Here is an 18,291-nt window from a genome sequence, read left to right as displayed (position 1 = left end):
GTACTGTTTAGCTTATCAGTCAGTTATAAATAATTGATAAATAAATGTCAAAAAGTGCTAGACAGGCTATCAGGGACATGCACAAGTTGTGAAAACAGTCCTTAATGTTTATTTTGTTTTTAAACGTATGTTATTTTGAATTTAAAAGTAGCCAGTGTTTGTTGTTCCGGGAAATGAATTTTGCTATGTGCGTTTCAATTAACTGTGAACACAGTTCAAGAGAATGTGTCATATTTTATAATAAATAACCATCTATGTAATAATACCTGTTTTTTTATTTACCTTTCCTTTATGATTATAAAATGAATCTTTATCATTCATGAAATTGAGTTTTTTTGTGAAATTATTTTCAGTGTAGAAACCGCAAACATTCCTACCATATTATATTACTTTGATCTTTAATATAAACCTATTAAGATACATAATCAGGGACAAAAATCGATATCTTATCCAAACCCCACCTATGGAGTTTTGGTGCTTTATAAATGCGACTTTAAAACATGCGAATAAGGTTGAATTTATTTTTGCCTAAATTGCCCAGCCAGCTTATGATATAGGTTAGATAGAGTATTATTTTGAATGATTGTTATGAATGTTTATATGTAGGTTGCATATATTTTGAATATGATAAAGGATATCAAATAAAAAACATTCATAATTGAAATAATTTATTCAAATTCTCCATTTTCACTTCAAATTATGCGTTTAACACACGAATCACAGAACAATATACTATATACAGAGCTATCAATAAATAAACTATTCAGACGCAACATTTCTATAAGAAATCATTCGATCGAAAGCAGGAAAAGAACTACCGTACGTCGCTCTACAGCTCGCTGAATCTATAAAGATCTATTGTACTACTAAATGCACCACAATCGTAACCGATTACGTCTCGACCCCGTTCCGGCATCGTATCGGAAACTTTGAAAGGATTCTCCGTAGATTCCGCTAAGAGTCGCAGATGGTACCACGGTGGGAGCTCAGGAATGAGAGGAGATTCCGTCAGAGAAGCACTTGGAGTAGTTCCACGGTGGTCACACGCAGCCGGCGCCCCAGCAGCCGCACCACGGGATGGAGTCCGACTGCGGCACGGCCGACAGCTTGCGCGACTTGTGCGTGCACGCCGAGCCCAGCGAGTTCATCGACGAGCACATGCTGTTCGTCCGTTCGTGCTCCGAGTGTGAGGTCGTCATTTCCTGCGAACGTTCAATTATATTAAACAATGTAAAGTGCATATAAACAGTAGGTTTACTACTAGCACGACAACTAATACTACGATACGTTTGAAGTGCAAATAGCGTTGTACTAAGGATCCACCGGCTTACATGGTGATTGTCTATAGAACACACGTCTAAATACCCTAGCAGGGCAATCACACGCGAATGCTTGCCCCGGGAAACGTGAAGGAGGGAGGGGAAGGTAGTAACAATAAAAGATTTGTACGTAAAAAGCAGGTATAATAAATAAATACATATACTACTATTACAATACAATACTATACTCACAGGGAAGGTTAGCGTGTGACTGCCCTGATAGGCTAAGCGGCTATCTAAAGAATTCCTGAAAAATTGTGACGTTGCATATTTGAAAGGGATACTTTTCAAAATTAAGAATTGAACAGTCACACATCGATTCTTTATTGACGTGATTAAATTATTTTCTACCAATTTCAGTTTTTCAGGAATTCCCAAAAAGTTGAGGGTCAGCCGTTCAGCCTATAAGGCGAGTCTCTACATAGTCCAATATATACCTGATAGCTGTCCCGCTTGTACCGCGGACACGAGCTCGACGACGACATGGTGTTCCTCGGTCGGTGTCTTGTGCAATGCTTGTGCTTCTGTTCGTGCTCCTCTATCAGTCTCTCGTTGTCACTCTCCACTTGTACTGGGCCGCCATTTTTCGTCCCATTTTTTACCTCCTTTTTCTTCTCTTTTCTCTTTCTCTCCCTCTTTTTAAAAGTTAGTGAAAATCGCTTTCGCTTCTTTGCTTTCGGCGATTCAGGCCGCGGCTGTACAGTCGACTTTTCTCTCTCTGAACGACTCGTGTCATCGTCCGGCGGATGTGCTTGTGATTCTGAATCAGTTTTCTGGGTCACTTCAGTGCGTGAAGAGGAATCCGCCTCCGTTGTTTTGTATGCAACCTCTTTTTCTAAATTAGCTAATTCCATTCTACGTAATCTCTTTGGTAGTTTATTTACAGTTGCATAAATCGGTTCTTCATTTTCCCCAACAGGTGCTGATCGCGATCTAAAGAAGAAATCAAACTTTTTTGGCTTGACTGGTATCCGTCTTTCAACAAAGACGACCGTGCTAGCCACTTCCGTGGTTGTTGTTTGTATTTCATCACTAGATTTCGGACTGGGAGTGCTCGGTATTGGTGTCGTTCTTGGATAGTCGTATGTTAACTCGATATTCTTCTCTGTGACATAACATTTTGGTTGTTCCTGACAGGGTTCCTGTTTGGCACTTTCATCTCGATTTTGGCAGCAGCAATGGTTTTGTAGAATCTTTTGGGTATTGCACATGAAGACTGAATTCTGTTGGATGTATGTTGTGTGTATTGTAGTTTGGGAATGTGTAACGTCTCCTGCTAATTCTTGTAAATTATCAGCAGTAGGGAAACGCGGCGCTTGATAAGGAGCCATTACGAATCCAGGTGGCGGAGGTCCCGCGATATGACACGGGTGTGCCGTCACCGATTGGAAGAAGCTCGGCATATTTGGCGCGTCGTGCACTAATACATCAACAGTCCGCTCGTTTTCATTGTCTTCTGTATTTGGCTGTATTTGCACATTGTTTTGGGATTGCGTGGGTTGTTTCGTCACCGGTTCCTTGTCATCTTTTTGGCTCGTTCTCTCCTCTATGCTCGATTGTTTCTTATCTTTCTCGTCGGATTTGCGTTTCGTTTCTTTCTGGCATTCTTCACATATACAGGGAGTTGCGCTGCCGCTCTGAAACGGTGAACGAAATATATCAATTCGTGAAAGCATAAAGATGAATATTGTTGCAAGAAGCTGTTTACAATTTAGTGCACATAAACAGTGGGAATATTACGGCTTTTCGTTTGTGGTATGCGGCATTTAAAACAAGATGTTTATTTCGAATAGGCACGTGAAATATGTGCATACTATATATATTTATAGGTCGGTGCTATTAGAAAACACACTGAATTAGATGGTCATAAAATTCATGCAGTGCGGTAGATGTTTTACTTTATGAGTATGAGAACACTAAGAAAACATCATTTCATGAAATCTATACTGTTCTATACTAATTTTCCTTCGTTTATTTTATATAGGTTTTAAAAATTAAAATAGTCTTCCTTTTGATATAGTTCATAGAATAATATATTTTCGCGCCACTGATTTGAAAGTACCGTTTAACTTTTACGTTAGGTATACCCGTTACTTTGAAAGCGTGTACATAACCAGCGATTTCGTCCAGCTGGTCCATGGCTTTCAGAAATAAAAGGTGAACTCACCTCGTGTTTGTCACGTCGGCAGTATATTATGATTTTGAGGACAAGCCATGCGTCACATTTCCGAAAGCAATCGGTGTGAATATTTAAACAGACGCAAATTGGGTTCTGTACTTTTGTTAAACATTTATTTAACTATTTTATTAAATAAGTATAAAGTTTAAAATTAAAACTATATGTGATGAAAGCTAAAAGTTATGCCGTAATTTGTATTGGATAGGTACAACTTATTTATCATGAATTAGACTACCTAATGGTACCTAGGTAGTCCTTGTAATTCTAATTCATTCAATTTTAATTATAAAATGAGCGTTATAAATAATTTCAGTCCATGCACATTACGACGTACAATTATTGAATCATTCTGTATCAAATAATACAGTACTTAATACTATAAAATAAAATAAAAAACACATAAATATTAAATACATACAATATTAACTATATTAAACACACACTACACCACATCACAATTCATGCAAAAAACAATAGAATGTAAGAAACAAACCACCATAATTTTCTAACAAACATTGGAACCGTCCGTCCGTCACACCGAACCAATACCACACAACTGAGTTTATTTATAAATCCATCATTAGGTACAATATTCTTATAACTCATGCCCGACCTTGACTCATTTCTAAACCAAAATCTTTTGACTGTGCTCTTATCAAATTAGAGTTCAAATTCAATTCGCTAAACATTGCGTACGAGGCAATTAGCAGAAATCTTGAAATTTCTCGTAGTGGTTACAAATAGACGAATGAATCAAGTCTTTTGATGCGAATTTCGCGCTTAAACTGAAGCAACACGATTCGTTGCTCAGAGACGGTCAACTATATAAAGTTTTAAACACTATTTTGACTGAGAAAATGGGTTTGAATTAAAATATATAACTTATTACAGGATATTGAATATGTTTCAGCATAAATATAAATAAAACCCAAACGTAGGAATGTATGAAACAGCTATCTTGCGATGAAAAGTCACACAAACGAACTCACGATAGAAAAGCTCTTTATAAAAAAAGTTCGAGGATCAAGAATGTAATCATGGTATTTGTATATAATGTAAAAATTAATTAATGGCAACAATAAAGTATTCCAACAAATTTTCGAGTACGTATGATCCATATTAAATACATACCTATATTAAAACTCATAAAGCAATGTTTCTTGTTATTTTGTCAGGGTCTTTTTTCAACATTAGCCCTTCATTTTTATCACGTTGCCATTATAAATAGATTTTATGTCTTCCAAACTAGAATCCGTGGGCTTTAAACGATGGTCAATGTTTTATAGATATTTTATAATTTTCCAATAAAAATAATACAAGAGTATTGAAAAGTGTTACGAAAAATATTCTGATTTTCAAAGAGAATTGCTGTTTTATAGAAACTAGGTCAAGTTTGTACTTGGCCGGAAATCGATGGACTTTTAATGAAAAATAGAAATGGTAAAAAAGGTAGGCATCTCTTTGATATATCGATCATTTATACAGTTACTTTTTTATTTACCAGAGAATAATTGTCAATTGATTGTATTCAAATCTCGCGTTTAATGCTACAAAAATTAATATGGACCTATAAAAATGTTTTCCACCATCTATTAATATCAAAAACAGTTCTACAAATGATCAAAAACATGCTCTATATTAATTAAAATATACCTTTGATTTTTTCTTTTTAATTTTCACCGATTTTGACGGCTAGAAGATAAGATAGTGAGCGTATTAATATTATTTATGTAAAAAATTGCGGTTGTGTATTATAAAAATATCAGTTTTCTTTGAAGTTGTTTCCTTACCTGCGCTTATATCTGCCAAAAATTGAACTCATATAAAGAATTCTAAATATAACATACAATTATTCTAAATGCTTTCAGGCTATCTAGGCTATAGACAGGTCAGTTACCCGTCTACTCCGAATTTGTTTTAGGCTTTGGACGTTTTATACTAGAAAATCTGTATAAATTTTATAAATAGAGCTTCACAGAGCTGGTAAATTGAATTACAGTCTATGAAATTCATAGAAATCATAGATAGTGTCATAGAAATCAATAAAACATTTACTTTTATTAAATACTTACAATTTGAATATTTTATTTTTATTATATGATATTTAAAATTTAACTCCAAAATTACCATTGCTCTGCAATGTAGAGTTTAGATCATTGATGTCAAAGCCGATATTAAAAAGCTCTAACTCATAACTTTTTTATCCTTGAGCAAGTGTTAATAAGTATTCAATTGTACAACGACCACCGACAAGTGCCATTTTTTGAAGTGAAACTTCTTTATCAGGGTTGGAAAAACATTGTAACATTTTTTCGTTACGCGTGACATTTTTCCGTTACGCGCCATCTTTTTCTTATCCCTACCACGCGTGATTCGACGTATTTGCATATATGTAGGGTAAACTTGCATAATTCGTACCTGCGCTTAAATCGTACCTCGTCTATATCTCGGCTTGGGTAATAGTTACCAGCGCCTCTGGTGGCATAAAATGTCAATAATAGTCGGCCATATTGCCATGTGACAAATAAATACCTGTTACGTTGCTCCCGACTAAAATATTTATCAATTAAGTTTTTTCTTACTTTTTGAGTAATTTTTTCGCACACTTCACAAGAACTGTCTTCCAAGTATACCGTTCATAAGTTGTTTAACTGTTTATTTTATATTTATGCGTATATTTGCGAATATATTTCACATAGTAAAGCCGGCTTGTTCGTTGACAGTTTTTTTTGCGGCAAATTTGAAATTCTTTTGATACTTGTGCCTATTTCGTACTCGCAGCAACTTCTTAAAACGTACCTGTACGAACGAACGAAAACACCTCAAAAAGGAAACAAGAAAAAGAAACAAGAACAAGATGAAAATGACAGATGGTATTGCAAAATATGTCAAGAAGACGTTAAAGAAAACATGATTAAATGCGGTAATTGTGAAGTATGGGTACCTACCCATACTTCACAATTACCTACATGAGCTATGTGCAGGGACAACTAAAAAAACAAAATGTTATTACTGCGATGACTGTCAGGATTTGGCAAAGACCATCCGCTGTATTAATAAGAATTAATCTAGGTACATTAAAATTAAGAAAAAGAGGAGAAGATTATTAAGATTGTGATTTTTAAGACTGTAAACCAATGATAGGATCTCAAAGTACGATTTAAGAATATACTAGTACGATTTAAGATGAATGGTCTTAAATCGTACTTTTTTTAAGTTTTTGTAAATTGTTTATTTCTCAGAAGTTTATAAGATATATGTTATTTTTTGTTGAAATACTAATAGAACATTAGTGAAATTATAATTACTTAATATAAATAACTGTGTATTATTGTTCATTTCCAAAATTTTTGAGGTTCTCCTTAAGTGGTACGAATTAGGCAAGTTTCCCCTAGTAAATTTTTTTATAAAATATGGTCAAAGAAGTTTCACTTCTTACATGTGTACACTAGTACACGCACACATTTTTTATCTATCAGCCACTGTGCTTCTTCCGAAAAGAATAGTCCAAATAAACCAATTATAATTAGTGCCGAAATATATAATTTTCTTCATTATGTAGTAGGTAAATTCAAGGTTTATATATTTAAAACCTTCTATTATATTTATAAACGCGTTCCCTTAATTACCTTATTCTCCTGCTCCCCCTCCTCCGGCACGACGGTAAGGTCATGAAAGGCGACAGCACGTGCAGAGCCGTCCACGCTCGTGCACTCGGGGCATGCGCTGCACATCGACGCGCTGTCCTGCCAAACGATATAGTGCTTTATTTATTGGATAAATGACTCAATATTGTGATAGGGTTGCGTTGCTTAAAGCTGAGAAGCTTTGGGAGCATGCTTTGCCTCAAATTTGGGTGCATGACTTACTTTACAAAAACTTTATAATACGAAAAAAAAAACACAGATCAATCGTAGCCAAAAGGAGCTATATGTTGGTAACCTACTAATGGTAAGGATTAACCTACTAATAATAAGGGTCGTTATTATTAACTTAATCTATCGCAATAATATTTTTACCACAACTAACCCACTCTATAGAGACTAATGTCTATAGGAAACCTCGATACCTACATCATCACAAATCGAATAGCGCGTTAATTTTATATATTTCCAACATCATAGTACTGCAATTTTTTATTGTAAATGTGATTCTATTTTTATTGTTTTTATAGATTTATACGTAGTAGCCTATCTGAATGATAAAAACAAATTCTATTGAAGGTAAGACACATATTCGTGTCTATATTGGCTCATGTTTATGCTCACCATAATTGGCTATCATAGCACATACGCTTAACAACTATGGAGACTTCCATTCAGCCGATGAATCAAATTAGTTTCCGGTAATATTCGTTAGTCTAAGATAGTCTAATTTGGAAGTCAGGGTTGTTGAATCTCTGTATTTAAAATATATCAAAAATTCACTTGCAAAAAAGTTACAATGAAATAAAGCTTGTAAAAAGCTTTAGGCTTTGTATTTACAAAAAGCTGTATTGATTTAAACCTTTTTTTTATAAAACAAGCTTTATTTCAATAAAACCTTAAATAAAGATATTTCTATCAAGTATCATGCGAAATATTCAGCTTAAAAAAAAATTCGGCGAATTGGCAAAATTTCATAGAGTCAATTTTTTAAATGATGCACCTTGTTAGTTGATACCAAGAGTTTTCTTCATTTTATTTGAACCCAATTCGATCCTTGAAACCTATATATAATACTATTGTGCCAAGATATCAATCAAATACTCTATTTAATCAATAGAAACAAACAATAAGTGATATTACGTACGTCCGAATGTTCTGGTGAAGAGCGGCGCTCGCGCAGCATACGGTCGAGGCGTTCATATTCGTAGCGGAGGGCGGAAATCTCTCGCTTCAACTGTTCATTCTCTCGTTTTAGCTTCTTTATGTCTGATTGCCCTGGATTTAAATTTATGTTAATAATTTCTACATAATAAATTTGATTACTTTCTGATAATATCTACGATAATTATTTGTATATAGTAAAGCAGGTATATCCCTATTTGTGTTGGCCTGGAGACGGGCAGCTGCTGATGGGGTCACGGACGAAATCTACTTATACCCGTGGCCCCGTCGTTGATGCGGCTTGACGGAATACAGTGGGGTTTTGGTCGGTAGGAATCCGACATAACCCACGGCCCTATCCCCGGAAGCCGTGGGTATCTATGCAAGATTTCCCCACTTAAAAAAAAAAATAAAAAAAGGTATATCCCTATTACTTTAATAGATATAAAACTCACTAAGGATGGCAATTGGCAGTTTTATTTTATCATAGTAGTTGTAATTTTTTAAATTTTGATGAAATTTGATAGAGTCGTCGTCGCACGTCGATAAGTATAGGTAGAGAATTAGAGATATTTGGTAGAGTCAGAAACAAGTTAGACATTACTTTTCATACGCTAATGAGTATTATTTCGCTAGTTTGGAAAAAGAATTACCTCTCTCAATTTCTGCATTGATATTGATTGTACGCAAGCGTAATTCTTCGTTTTCGTATAGCATGCCCCGCGAGGACTTGCGGTCCAATCTGAAAATATATCATTTATTATAAACAAAATAAATAAACTTTCAATAATTTGGTAATATATACCTATTTAAAGTTTCACATGTAGAGTCAAGTCAAAGGAAGATAGTGTAAGAATCAAACTTTTTTTAGTTTAAGCGTAATTTGGCATCGAAAGAGACATTACATAAAAAATATATATATTTAGATAGATACTTGATTTCACAATTTAACTACAAAGTAAAATAATTTGGAAATAAGACATAAAACTAACAATCTATAATAATATATTATAAAAGTACATAGAGTAATAGATAGCATAAATTCAAGGTACATAATATTATATAAAAAGTAATAAAATACATAGACAATCTAATAAATACGTAAATACTTAAAACATGCACTAAATAAAGCAATTTTAAGCGAAATACTATACGAATAAAAATATATAAAATCTATGATATTAAATAATACGTATATAAAGTCTATGATAGTATTAAAATATAGAGTAACTGAACAGCAGAGAGTTTTGATACATCTGAAAATAAGTATTCTTTATTCTTTGTCATTATTTTACACACTTATCTCGTCTCTTGACAAAAGAACAATAGACACTCGTCTAGTTGTATTCAGGCACAAATGAAATAATTCTGACCTTCAGCTTTGAGATTCAAGTGGCTCGTTTGAGAAATCCCCTGTTTTCAGACTTCTGAAGAATATTAGACTGAGATTAATCTTGTTTGACAAGGCTAGTCTAGAAACTTAGTAGGTATAGGAATTTTAAATATTTCCAATGTTAAATACCTATGCTTTATTTTTTTAAATCTTACTCGTTATCACGTGCAATTTGTGTGTGTCATTTTTGAATTATGATTAAAAAGTTTATCTCCAATATTTCCTAGAAGAGTTTTTAGACCTTGGTAGCAAAGTAGTTTTTATTTTTAACTTTACAGTTTTTATTTTTAACTTAGTTATGTACCTATATCAACATATTGATCGATCTTTTTGAAAATGTATTACACATAGGATAATGTAATAAATTATCTTTAATCCACATTAAAATACCTATAAAGTGTATCCATATAACAAGAAAAATCACTTGGCAAATCCCATTTCTCCATCATGTGATATATTAATAAATAAATACCTAAAAATATGTATCTACTAATAAAAAGCAATAAATAAATACATACACAATACACAATGCTGTTCAGTATACTACTATCTAATAAGTTCTTACTTGCGGTTTGGCTTGACGTTGACATCTTTTCTGCGCGTGCGCAGCATGCTCGCTCCCGTCATGCCCGACATGCTGCTGTTTTCTCGCCATGCGTCGACTAATACCTGTTGAAATGGAGGTCTACATGAAATAAGAGAATGTGACTAGCGATTTATGTGTATTTTAAATAGTGAAGAACTTCTTTAGGGATTTTTTTGTGTAGATCAATTTGAAATATTTTTAAGTGAAGTAATAGTTAAGTTTGGAAAATGAAAAGTTTTCTTTACTTTATTAGTCATGTATGTTGTACGTATTTAATAACAAGGTACACATTGTAAATAATTAATTTTTCCATATATGTGAAACCAACTGATTGTCCACTCAATTCTGCTGTTCTTGTTAGTGCTAAAGTAGGCTCGTAATTATTGTACCAACACTATCATTTAATTGGCTTTCATCAACATCACTATTATATCAACTTATTATGCCCCCAGAGAGGCAGCTCTATATAAAAATGTATATAATACCTACATATATGATATAACAATTGCTTATAAAATATTTTTCGGTTAACGATTTCGCATTTTTCTAGCGCTTTCTACATAACTAATAAGAACTGTACACTGTACAAGGACAACCTCACAGGTGTTTCCAATAATCCTTTTGATATGAGATATAACGTGGATAGGCGGGTATTAATTTTATAATCCCCTTGGTAATTAAAGTTTTATATAGCACATTATCCCTTATTAATATGATCGATTCTTATGAAGCTTGGAACATACTCTCCATTGATGGCAATTTAGATTTGTTTTAATGTTTACTATGATATTATGCTAATAAGTCTTTAGAATAAACCAAGAACAGTTCCTAATCTTAGTATACAAATAATAGTATAGTAGAAGTAAAGGATCAGAATCTATAATCTATAATATAAAAATGAATCGCAAAATGTGTTGGTAAGCGCATAACTCGAGAACAACTGTACCGATTTCGTTAATTCTTTTTTGAAGTACGAGGATGGTTCTTATGAGAAAACGTAAATATGTACCACGGGCGAAGCCGGGGCGGACCGCTAGTTGCTAAATAAAAATTATCGACACTCGTAGGTTTTTGGCAACATCAGACATCATCAGCGTGACCATCTCGCCTTATGGTACGCTATAGAATGTGGATAGATCTTTTCTCTGCAAATAAAATACTACAAGAAAAAATGGCCATTATTTATAATAGTGGCGCTTGTACATTTCCCCGCTGCCATATCCATGGTAATTGATTGGATTACTCCGTTACACTGCTCACGGCATACGTCACAGTGCAGCATGACACGAGTTGCAATAATCACGTGTAGTAAAATACTCGATTACTTGCGACTGTACAATCAATACCGAAATAATAGGTTACTAATCTATACTAATATTATAAAGCTGAAGAGTTTGTTTGATTGTTTGTTTGTTTGAACGTGCTAATCTCGGGAACTACTGGTCCGATTTGAAAAATTCTTTCGCCTCTTTCGGTGTTAGATAGTTCATTTTATCGAGGAAGGCTATAGGCTATATATATCATCACGCTAAGACCAACAGGAGCTGAGCCACGCGGGTGAAACCGCAGGGCTCAGCTAGTTGAAAATATTTATAGTTATAAGTCATTGAAATAATTGTATAAGCTTTTAGTTGTAGAAGACGGAATGACTTTTGTAATATCCTCCCTATTATGTCTTCTATCACGAAATACTAATAGACAAATCATACACTGATTCGATTCATAACATGAAATACGCATTCTGAATTGTGAATATGATATTTTATCTATAAATTACACAAAACGGACACACGGACTTAAATAAAATTGACTTGCAATAATAAGCTAAATCTTTGATTTTTTTTTAATTTTTTAAATTTAAAGCTTATAAAAGTCAATGTAGAGCATAAAATAACTCCAAACTAAACCCAGGAGAAAAGATGAAGATGAAGACGTTGAATGAATTGCTTTTAGTAGTCGTTTTAATCATTGACAATATTTTATACACATATTTTATATACCTATTGAACATTGTACTAGCTTATAAACGATACAATTTAGGAGAAATATGGCCCTAAACCCATTTTTGTAAAATGACAAAATAATATCGCATGACTAGACCTAATTTTAAAGTTTGTGTCTGAAGTTTTATTTTTAGGATTTACTTACAGCTATATTTGAGATCGCGTGATACAAAACTCCTAAACTAGAGCAAATATTGGTTTAATTTATTTCCAGAAAAGATTGTTAATGCGAAAACTTTCTCTGGCCTATTTTTAGAGATAATGAAATACAAATAAATTGATATTATACGAATAATACCAATAACTTACTACAAACAAATTGCTGAAACTGTGATGACAGATTTTTTGTAGGTAGGTTTTTTGACAGATTTTTTTGTATATACTTATGTATGCCTTTCTTTATAGTACCTATTAAACTGTTAATAATTGTTATTAATTGTTACCAATTATTGATTTCTAATTATAATTTTTCAATTGTAGTTATTCCATCGAAATAATACATTTTATTGTGAAGACATGAATAAACCCAATAAACAATGGCTCCAACCACTCAGCTATGTGTATGCGATGTCTTTGATACGCGAACTGAGCGATATCAATAATTTGTTAAGTATGTGAGCAAAGGGATTACCGAAGTTTCATTTAAAACAAAATTGGAGCTCATCAAACGTAGACTATATGACGTTACCAGTATTTAATATGTAATTAACTTTGATGAATTTGTAGAAATCATATCATGTAGAGTCAGTAATATTACATTTTTTTATTTCATTGCATCCTTTATGGGTGCAATGAAATAAATATGCAATGAAATAATATGCAATGAAATACTTCTACTACTCCTTCAGCATATTTGTCGGTTTGGTAGACATCCAGGCTAATTTCACCTTTTCTCTGTTGGAAAATAATTGATAGCGAAGCAATAATTACTTGAGTAACTTTAATGATATAAGTATGTAGTAGATATCTAATTCCAAAATATTTAGGAACCATATTAACAAAACTACAAAACTCTGACGCCAATTTTGACCTTACTGCCAAGCATTCCTCCGTACATAAGCAAGTCGCAAATACTCTAAAAGAAGGTAATTCTAGAAACTTCTAACCCACTCGCTAGATTGGTCTTTCCTAAGGTGAGTGTTTGACCGCAATCCCGTCCTCTGCGGAGTGCCGACCTAATTAGCACTCTTAGAACTGTAGATCTGAATTAATAACACATTGTTTATTTGCCCTAGATCTTGCGATACCTGGATCCTTGATAAGGCATGGGAAGGGAGGTTTTGATGTAAGTTTGTAATAAAGGAGGAATAAAATTTCTAGGAAGTACGATGAAATCAGTTTATAACAAATGTGTTGTATAATATCTATATTAATAGGTATGTTGTATGTTTTATAATGTGTAAAATAAGGAGCTGTAGAATTTAAATCAGTTTTATAAATCTTAAAAACGTATCGACATTTCACTAAGCAGACTTTGTGAATTTTAATTTTAACTATCTTCATGAGCCGAGTTATCAGGAATTTCTATGGGCAACTCTATTGGCAACTCTACGATCTATGCCGTTACCTAATTATCCACAATTAATTATGCTTAATCCCTTCAAAAGGTCCATCATGTTTTTTTAATACTATCTATTTATATGCCACCATGAAGTAATTTGGACCACAATATCTAGCTTATTCATTGTGCTTTGCATTCTATTAAAAGAAACAGCGTCTTTTGCAGAATCTCACTTACAATGGCTGCTTCGAGGCCTCAAGATGGCAGGCGTGACAAAGAATACCTAATGAAAATCAGCGTGAGCATTTATGGTAATTCTAGCTCAGAATATTAGGTTCGTTAGAAACGGAACAAGGGCATATTTCCAGACAGTTTACGCTGTGAACTGACTGGTAAATTCATATAGGAAACCATGGCTGGTTATTGCGTTTATAATATGAATTTGCCAGTCAGTTCAATTCACGCCTTAAACTGTCTGGAAATAAGAGATGAGATACCTACGGCCCATGCACGGATTGAAAACAGGCAAAGTTATGTAATAATAGTTGTATGTATTGACGTAACATAAGCGGATTGTATTGAGTGACTGTTTTATTAATGTCTAAGCACATTAGACTGTTTTAGTTTTATGTTTCATAATTGGACCATTTATGTTGAAAATTAGCATTCGAACTGGGAATAGATTGTACCCTTGTTTAGCTTTTATTACATACATTTTATATCTATTATATTTTAATGACTAAATGTCTACCTCCGGCTTTCGTTGCGTATATTTCATTGCATGCGACAACTGTTCCCCATACTTTCCCTTCCTTATTTCACTCTCTTTTAGAAACAAAAATCATGACTTACTAAAATGTTGTCTAAAGTATGTCTATATAACATTTGTTGGCACCATAAATTGGATATTGATAATCTGTGGTACACACAGCGTCATCTGGCAACACTATATTTCGGGAAGACATCTTTGATTTTACATTGGTCTTATACACGGCATTCTATACAATCCTTTTCTGTTAATTACTATTTACAATTGTTACATGAAATAAAATATACATTGAGATTAATTGCTTTCTATTATACAACCCGACATACATAACAGATTGGCGACGAGGACGGAGGAAGTGGAAATTCAATACTAATAATCAAGTGAAGAACATCGTGCGTACGTCGACCCATGTGCTCCTAACACCTTTTCCTTTGTTCCAAGGGTTCCACATCCCGTGATGATAACCCGCTTCACAACCTCCTTTTTCCTTTACAATAATATACAATACATTACAAGTACGCAAAATGGAACAGCAATTGGGGCAAGTATTATCTCAAATGTTAAGATTTTTAAAGGAAAATGGAATACAAGCAAAGTTTACAGCACCATTTCACCCATCTACAAATGGTCAAGCAGAAAGATATGTACAAACGGTTAAAAATAAACTTAAAGCAATGATGAACGAAGAAGGATCTGTACAAGATAAGTTACAAAGATTTTTAATGATGTATAGAAAAACACCTAATAGCTCTACAGGGCAGAGTCCAGGAGAAATGATGTTTAAAAGAATATATAGAACAAGAATAGATTTAGTGAAAAGAAAACAAGAAGTTAGAGATTGCAACAATGAAGAATTAAAGGTAAACAAAGAGTTTAAACCAGGGGATAGAGTACAAAAAGGATGTATGATAGTAACAAATGGAAATTTGGAAGAATATTAGAGAGGAAAGGAAAATTACATTACGAGGTGGAAGTAGATGGAAAGATACATCACAGACATATTGATCAGATAATAAAGACATCTTGTTTGAGTGAGAACTTTAATACACCAGATACTTACCGACCAACGTACCTGCAAGAGAATTCACCTACACCAGCTTCACCTGAAAAAGAATGCATACAACCTAGCCCTACAGTTTACATACAAGTCCTACTCGAAGAAGATCATCTACACAGCCAGTAGAAAGTCCAGGAAATTACCAACCAGAAAACCTTGTACCAGAAACAATTCCAGATACACATGAACCTACACCGTCCAGAATTGAAATCCGTCATAGTACTAGGATGAGAAGACCTCCAAACAGATTGAACCTTTGAATTTATAACAAGGGAGAGTGTTGGCACCATAAATTGGATATTGATAATCTGTGGTACACACAGCGTCATCTGGCAACACTATATTTCGGAAAGACATCTTTGATTTTACATTGGTCTTATACACGGCATTCTATACAATCCTTTTCTGTTAATTACTATTTACAATTGTTACATGAAATAAAATATACATTGAGATTAATTGCTTTCTATTATACAACCCGACATACATAACAACATTAACATTAGTTTCATAGTAGTTTCTACTGAAAACCATAGCAACTTCATTGTTTATCGTTGTCAGTTTGTTATAACCTTCCAGCTTCCACCGCTGCGGCCGTGACAAAGTATATTTAAATGAAACCGTATATGTATAAAGATTAATCTTTGCCATTTATTCACACTTATTGTACAGATAAGACATCATTTCATTGTCTAAATGTTTAAATGCACGCGCAAACGTGTCTGGAACCCACTTGAAATTTTCATGAAACTGGTTTGAGAATATTTCTTGATATATATTTTAGAAAACCGTGTTAGTTAGTTACACCCAACGTTACACTATTGCAATCGATTAAAAAAAAATTGCCTCTCTGTCTGATCATGGACTCTTAATAATTCGAAAATCGTATAAAAATCGAATAGACGGGCGTGACTGGGGCGAAAACCCAGTAAGTATTTGATAAAATATAATATCATATTCTGAATAAGAAACACTGCCAATTCTTTGAAATAGTTCTCAATTGTCGTTCGTCAATATTCATTATTCTGTTGATAGATTGCCGATACTCAGAATGATTTGAAAGAAATGTAGATAGTAACTGTGAAGCTTAGTCTAAACTAAATATCACCTAATCACCCTCAAAGATAGAAAAAAAATGTGTGCGTGTACTAGTGTACACACGTAAGAAGTGAAACTTCTTTATGACATTATTTTTAAAAAAATAATTTGCAACCCTTAAAAATACGTCGAATCACGCGTGGTAGGGATAAGAAAAAGATGGCGCGTAACGGAAAAATGTCACGCGTAACGAAAAAATGTTACCACAAATTTTTTTTCCAACCCCGATAAAAAAGTTTCACTTCAATAAAAAAAGTGGCAACCTCTAATCTACAATGCATAAAACCTTTGTCTTACCATAAAAGGCGGGTTATATTATAAACATATTATACATATATAGGTTAATGAAATACTCAAGTACGTATTTATCGACAAAGTGTAGCTCTCAACTGAAAGATACAGCTGCATCGGCGGTTCCCAGTCGTGCTTTAATGCTCTTCTCCAGTTAAAACAATAAAATGTTTTACGATCACGACATCGTAGTGGCCATGGCATTTTATATGAAGATCTGAAACGTCGGCCTATTTCTCCGCTCATTGTGCATGTATAAAGGTTTCAGACAATTCACTACTTTGTCTAATTGTCTAAATTGTTCTGTATGAGGTTTTATATTCTGTTTTATGACGATGCATTTGCATGATGATGTTGTATGTGCAAATTATAATAGTTTTTGTTGAAACTATTCCAATTTTCATTTAAACCTAACCTAATTTCTGGATTTTCACTACTTTAATTAGATTATCGTTGAAAGCGAATGGGAAGAAAAAGAGATTAGGTACCAACATATTATGTTACATATATAAATATACAGCCTAAACGTAATAATTATGTTGGCTGTATTTTTAGATTCACTCCCTAGAAACATGTCACAAAGGTTTTTTTTCGAATGAATTTTTTAAAAGTCAGTCTGAGAGAAAATGATTTGCACACATTTCCTCTCAACAACATTACATTAATGTCATAAGTGAAGTTCCTACTTCAGTCCCTTAAGGATGGTATTAGCTGAGTCCTTATGCACCCTTCTTCTTGGAATAGAGGGGTGGTAATAATTGCTTCTACACGTACCCTCTGAAGGAGCTTCGATAGCTCTTTTAAAGTCAAGTTTTTGAAAAATTGTTAATAATGTTTAAGAGGAATTGAATAATCATTAATTAATGTTTGAATATATAATTGTTTTAATAATAACGATCTTGGTTTCATTTATTTGTAAACTTTTCCAATTTAAAAGTTTTGGTAATACGTAGGAGATTCTACTTTTGACGATTTTATAGCGGTTTAAATTAACTTTAACTTTACAAGTAAGAATATAAAATAGTAAAATGTGTTTGTAATAGAACATGGAAGAAATAAATTCTACAAGGTCTAGACTGAGACTAGACTTTGGAGTTTACATCTAGATGTGCTGGCTGACATCGAGACAATAACTGTAAAATCTAAATTCGTATTTACTAGCTTACTCGTCACTCTGTAGTCTGAGCAAATACAATATTAAATAATATAAGTTTGTGGATAAATAAACTGAGGAAATAGAGTTCTTTATTGTGAAAGAAAATTAGTATTTATATACTGTTAAATAAG

At 33.3% G+C, this 18,291-nt stretch overlaps 2 protein-coding genes across 4 annotated transcripts in view; one reads left to right on the top strand and one right to left on the bottom strand.

The window, feature by feature from the left end:
• Positions 1 to 655: 655 nt before the first annotated feature.
• The window catches only part of LOC123703431, a 40,824-nt gene continuing 23,188 nt past the window's right edge, over positions 656 to 18,291 (bottom strand). For 2 of the 3 annotated variants that reach the window (XM_045651422.1, XM_045651423.1), the window contains exons 2-7: positions 10,265 to 10,368; positions 8,960 to 9,048; positions 8,290 to 8,420; positions 7,128 to 7,244; positions 1,757 to 2,956; positions 656 to 1,202 (exon numbers count right to left, since the gene is read on the bottom strand). In XM_045651422.1, the coding sequence (XP_045507378.1) occupies positions 1,041 to 1,202; positions 1,757 to 2,956; positions 7,128 to 7,244; positions 8,290 to 8,420; positions 8,960 to 9,048; positions 10,265 to 10,335 (1,770 nt within the window). In that variant the 5' untranslated portion in view covers positions 10,336 to 10,368 and the 3' untranslated portion in view covers positions 656 to 1,040. Of the gene's footprint in view, positions 1,203 to 1,756; positions 2,957 to 7,127; positions 7,245 to 8,289; positions 8,421 to 8,959; positions 9,049 to 10,264; positions 10,369 to 18,291 lie in introns of those variants that run through there. The other variant, XM_045651424.1, reaches the window with a different exon arrangement.
• Positions 15,083 to 15,741, top strand: LOC123703383 (uncharacterized protein K02A2.6-like). The gene is made up of 2 exons (XM_045651298.1): positions 15,083 to 15,461; positions 15,611 to 15,741. The coding sequence occupies exons 1-2, from the start codon at positions 15,083 to 15,085 to the stop codon at positions 15,739 to 15,741; spliced, it is 510 nt and encodes a 169-aa protein (XP_045507254.1).

The sequence above is a fragment of the Colias croceus genome, chromosome 26, assembly GCF_905220415.1.
Source record: "Colias croceus chromosome 26, ilColCroc2.1".
Taxonomy (NCBI): domain Eukaryota; kingdom Metazoa; phylum Arthropoda; class Insecta; order Lepidoptera; family Pieridae; genus Colias; species Colias croceus.
The sequence above is the reverse complement of the archived record's forward strand: the minus strand, read 5'-3'. Positions and strand labels throughout refer to the sequence as shown.

What these genes read in the sequence shown, in the direction of transcription:
- LOC123703383 (XM_045651298.1), top strand. Translation starts at nt 15,083, where the DNA reads ATGGAACAGCAATTGGGGCAAGTATTATCTCAAATGTTAAGATTTTTA. An exon ending in GGATAGAGTACAAAAAGGAT is followed by an intron (nt 15,462 to 15,610) that starts GTATGATAGTAA and finishes TTAATACACCAG; the next exon opens with ATACTTACCGACCAACGTAC.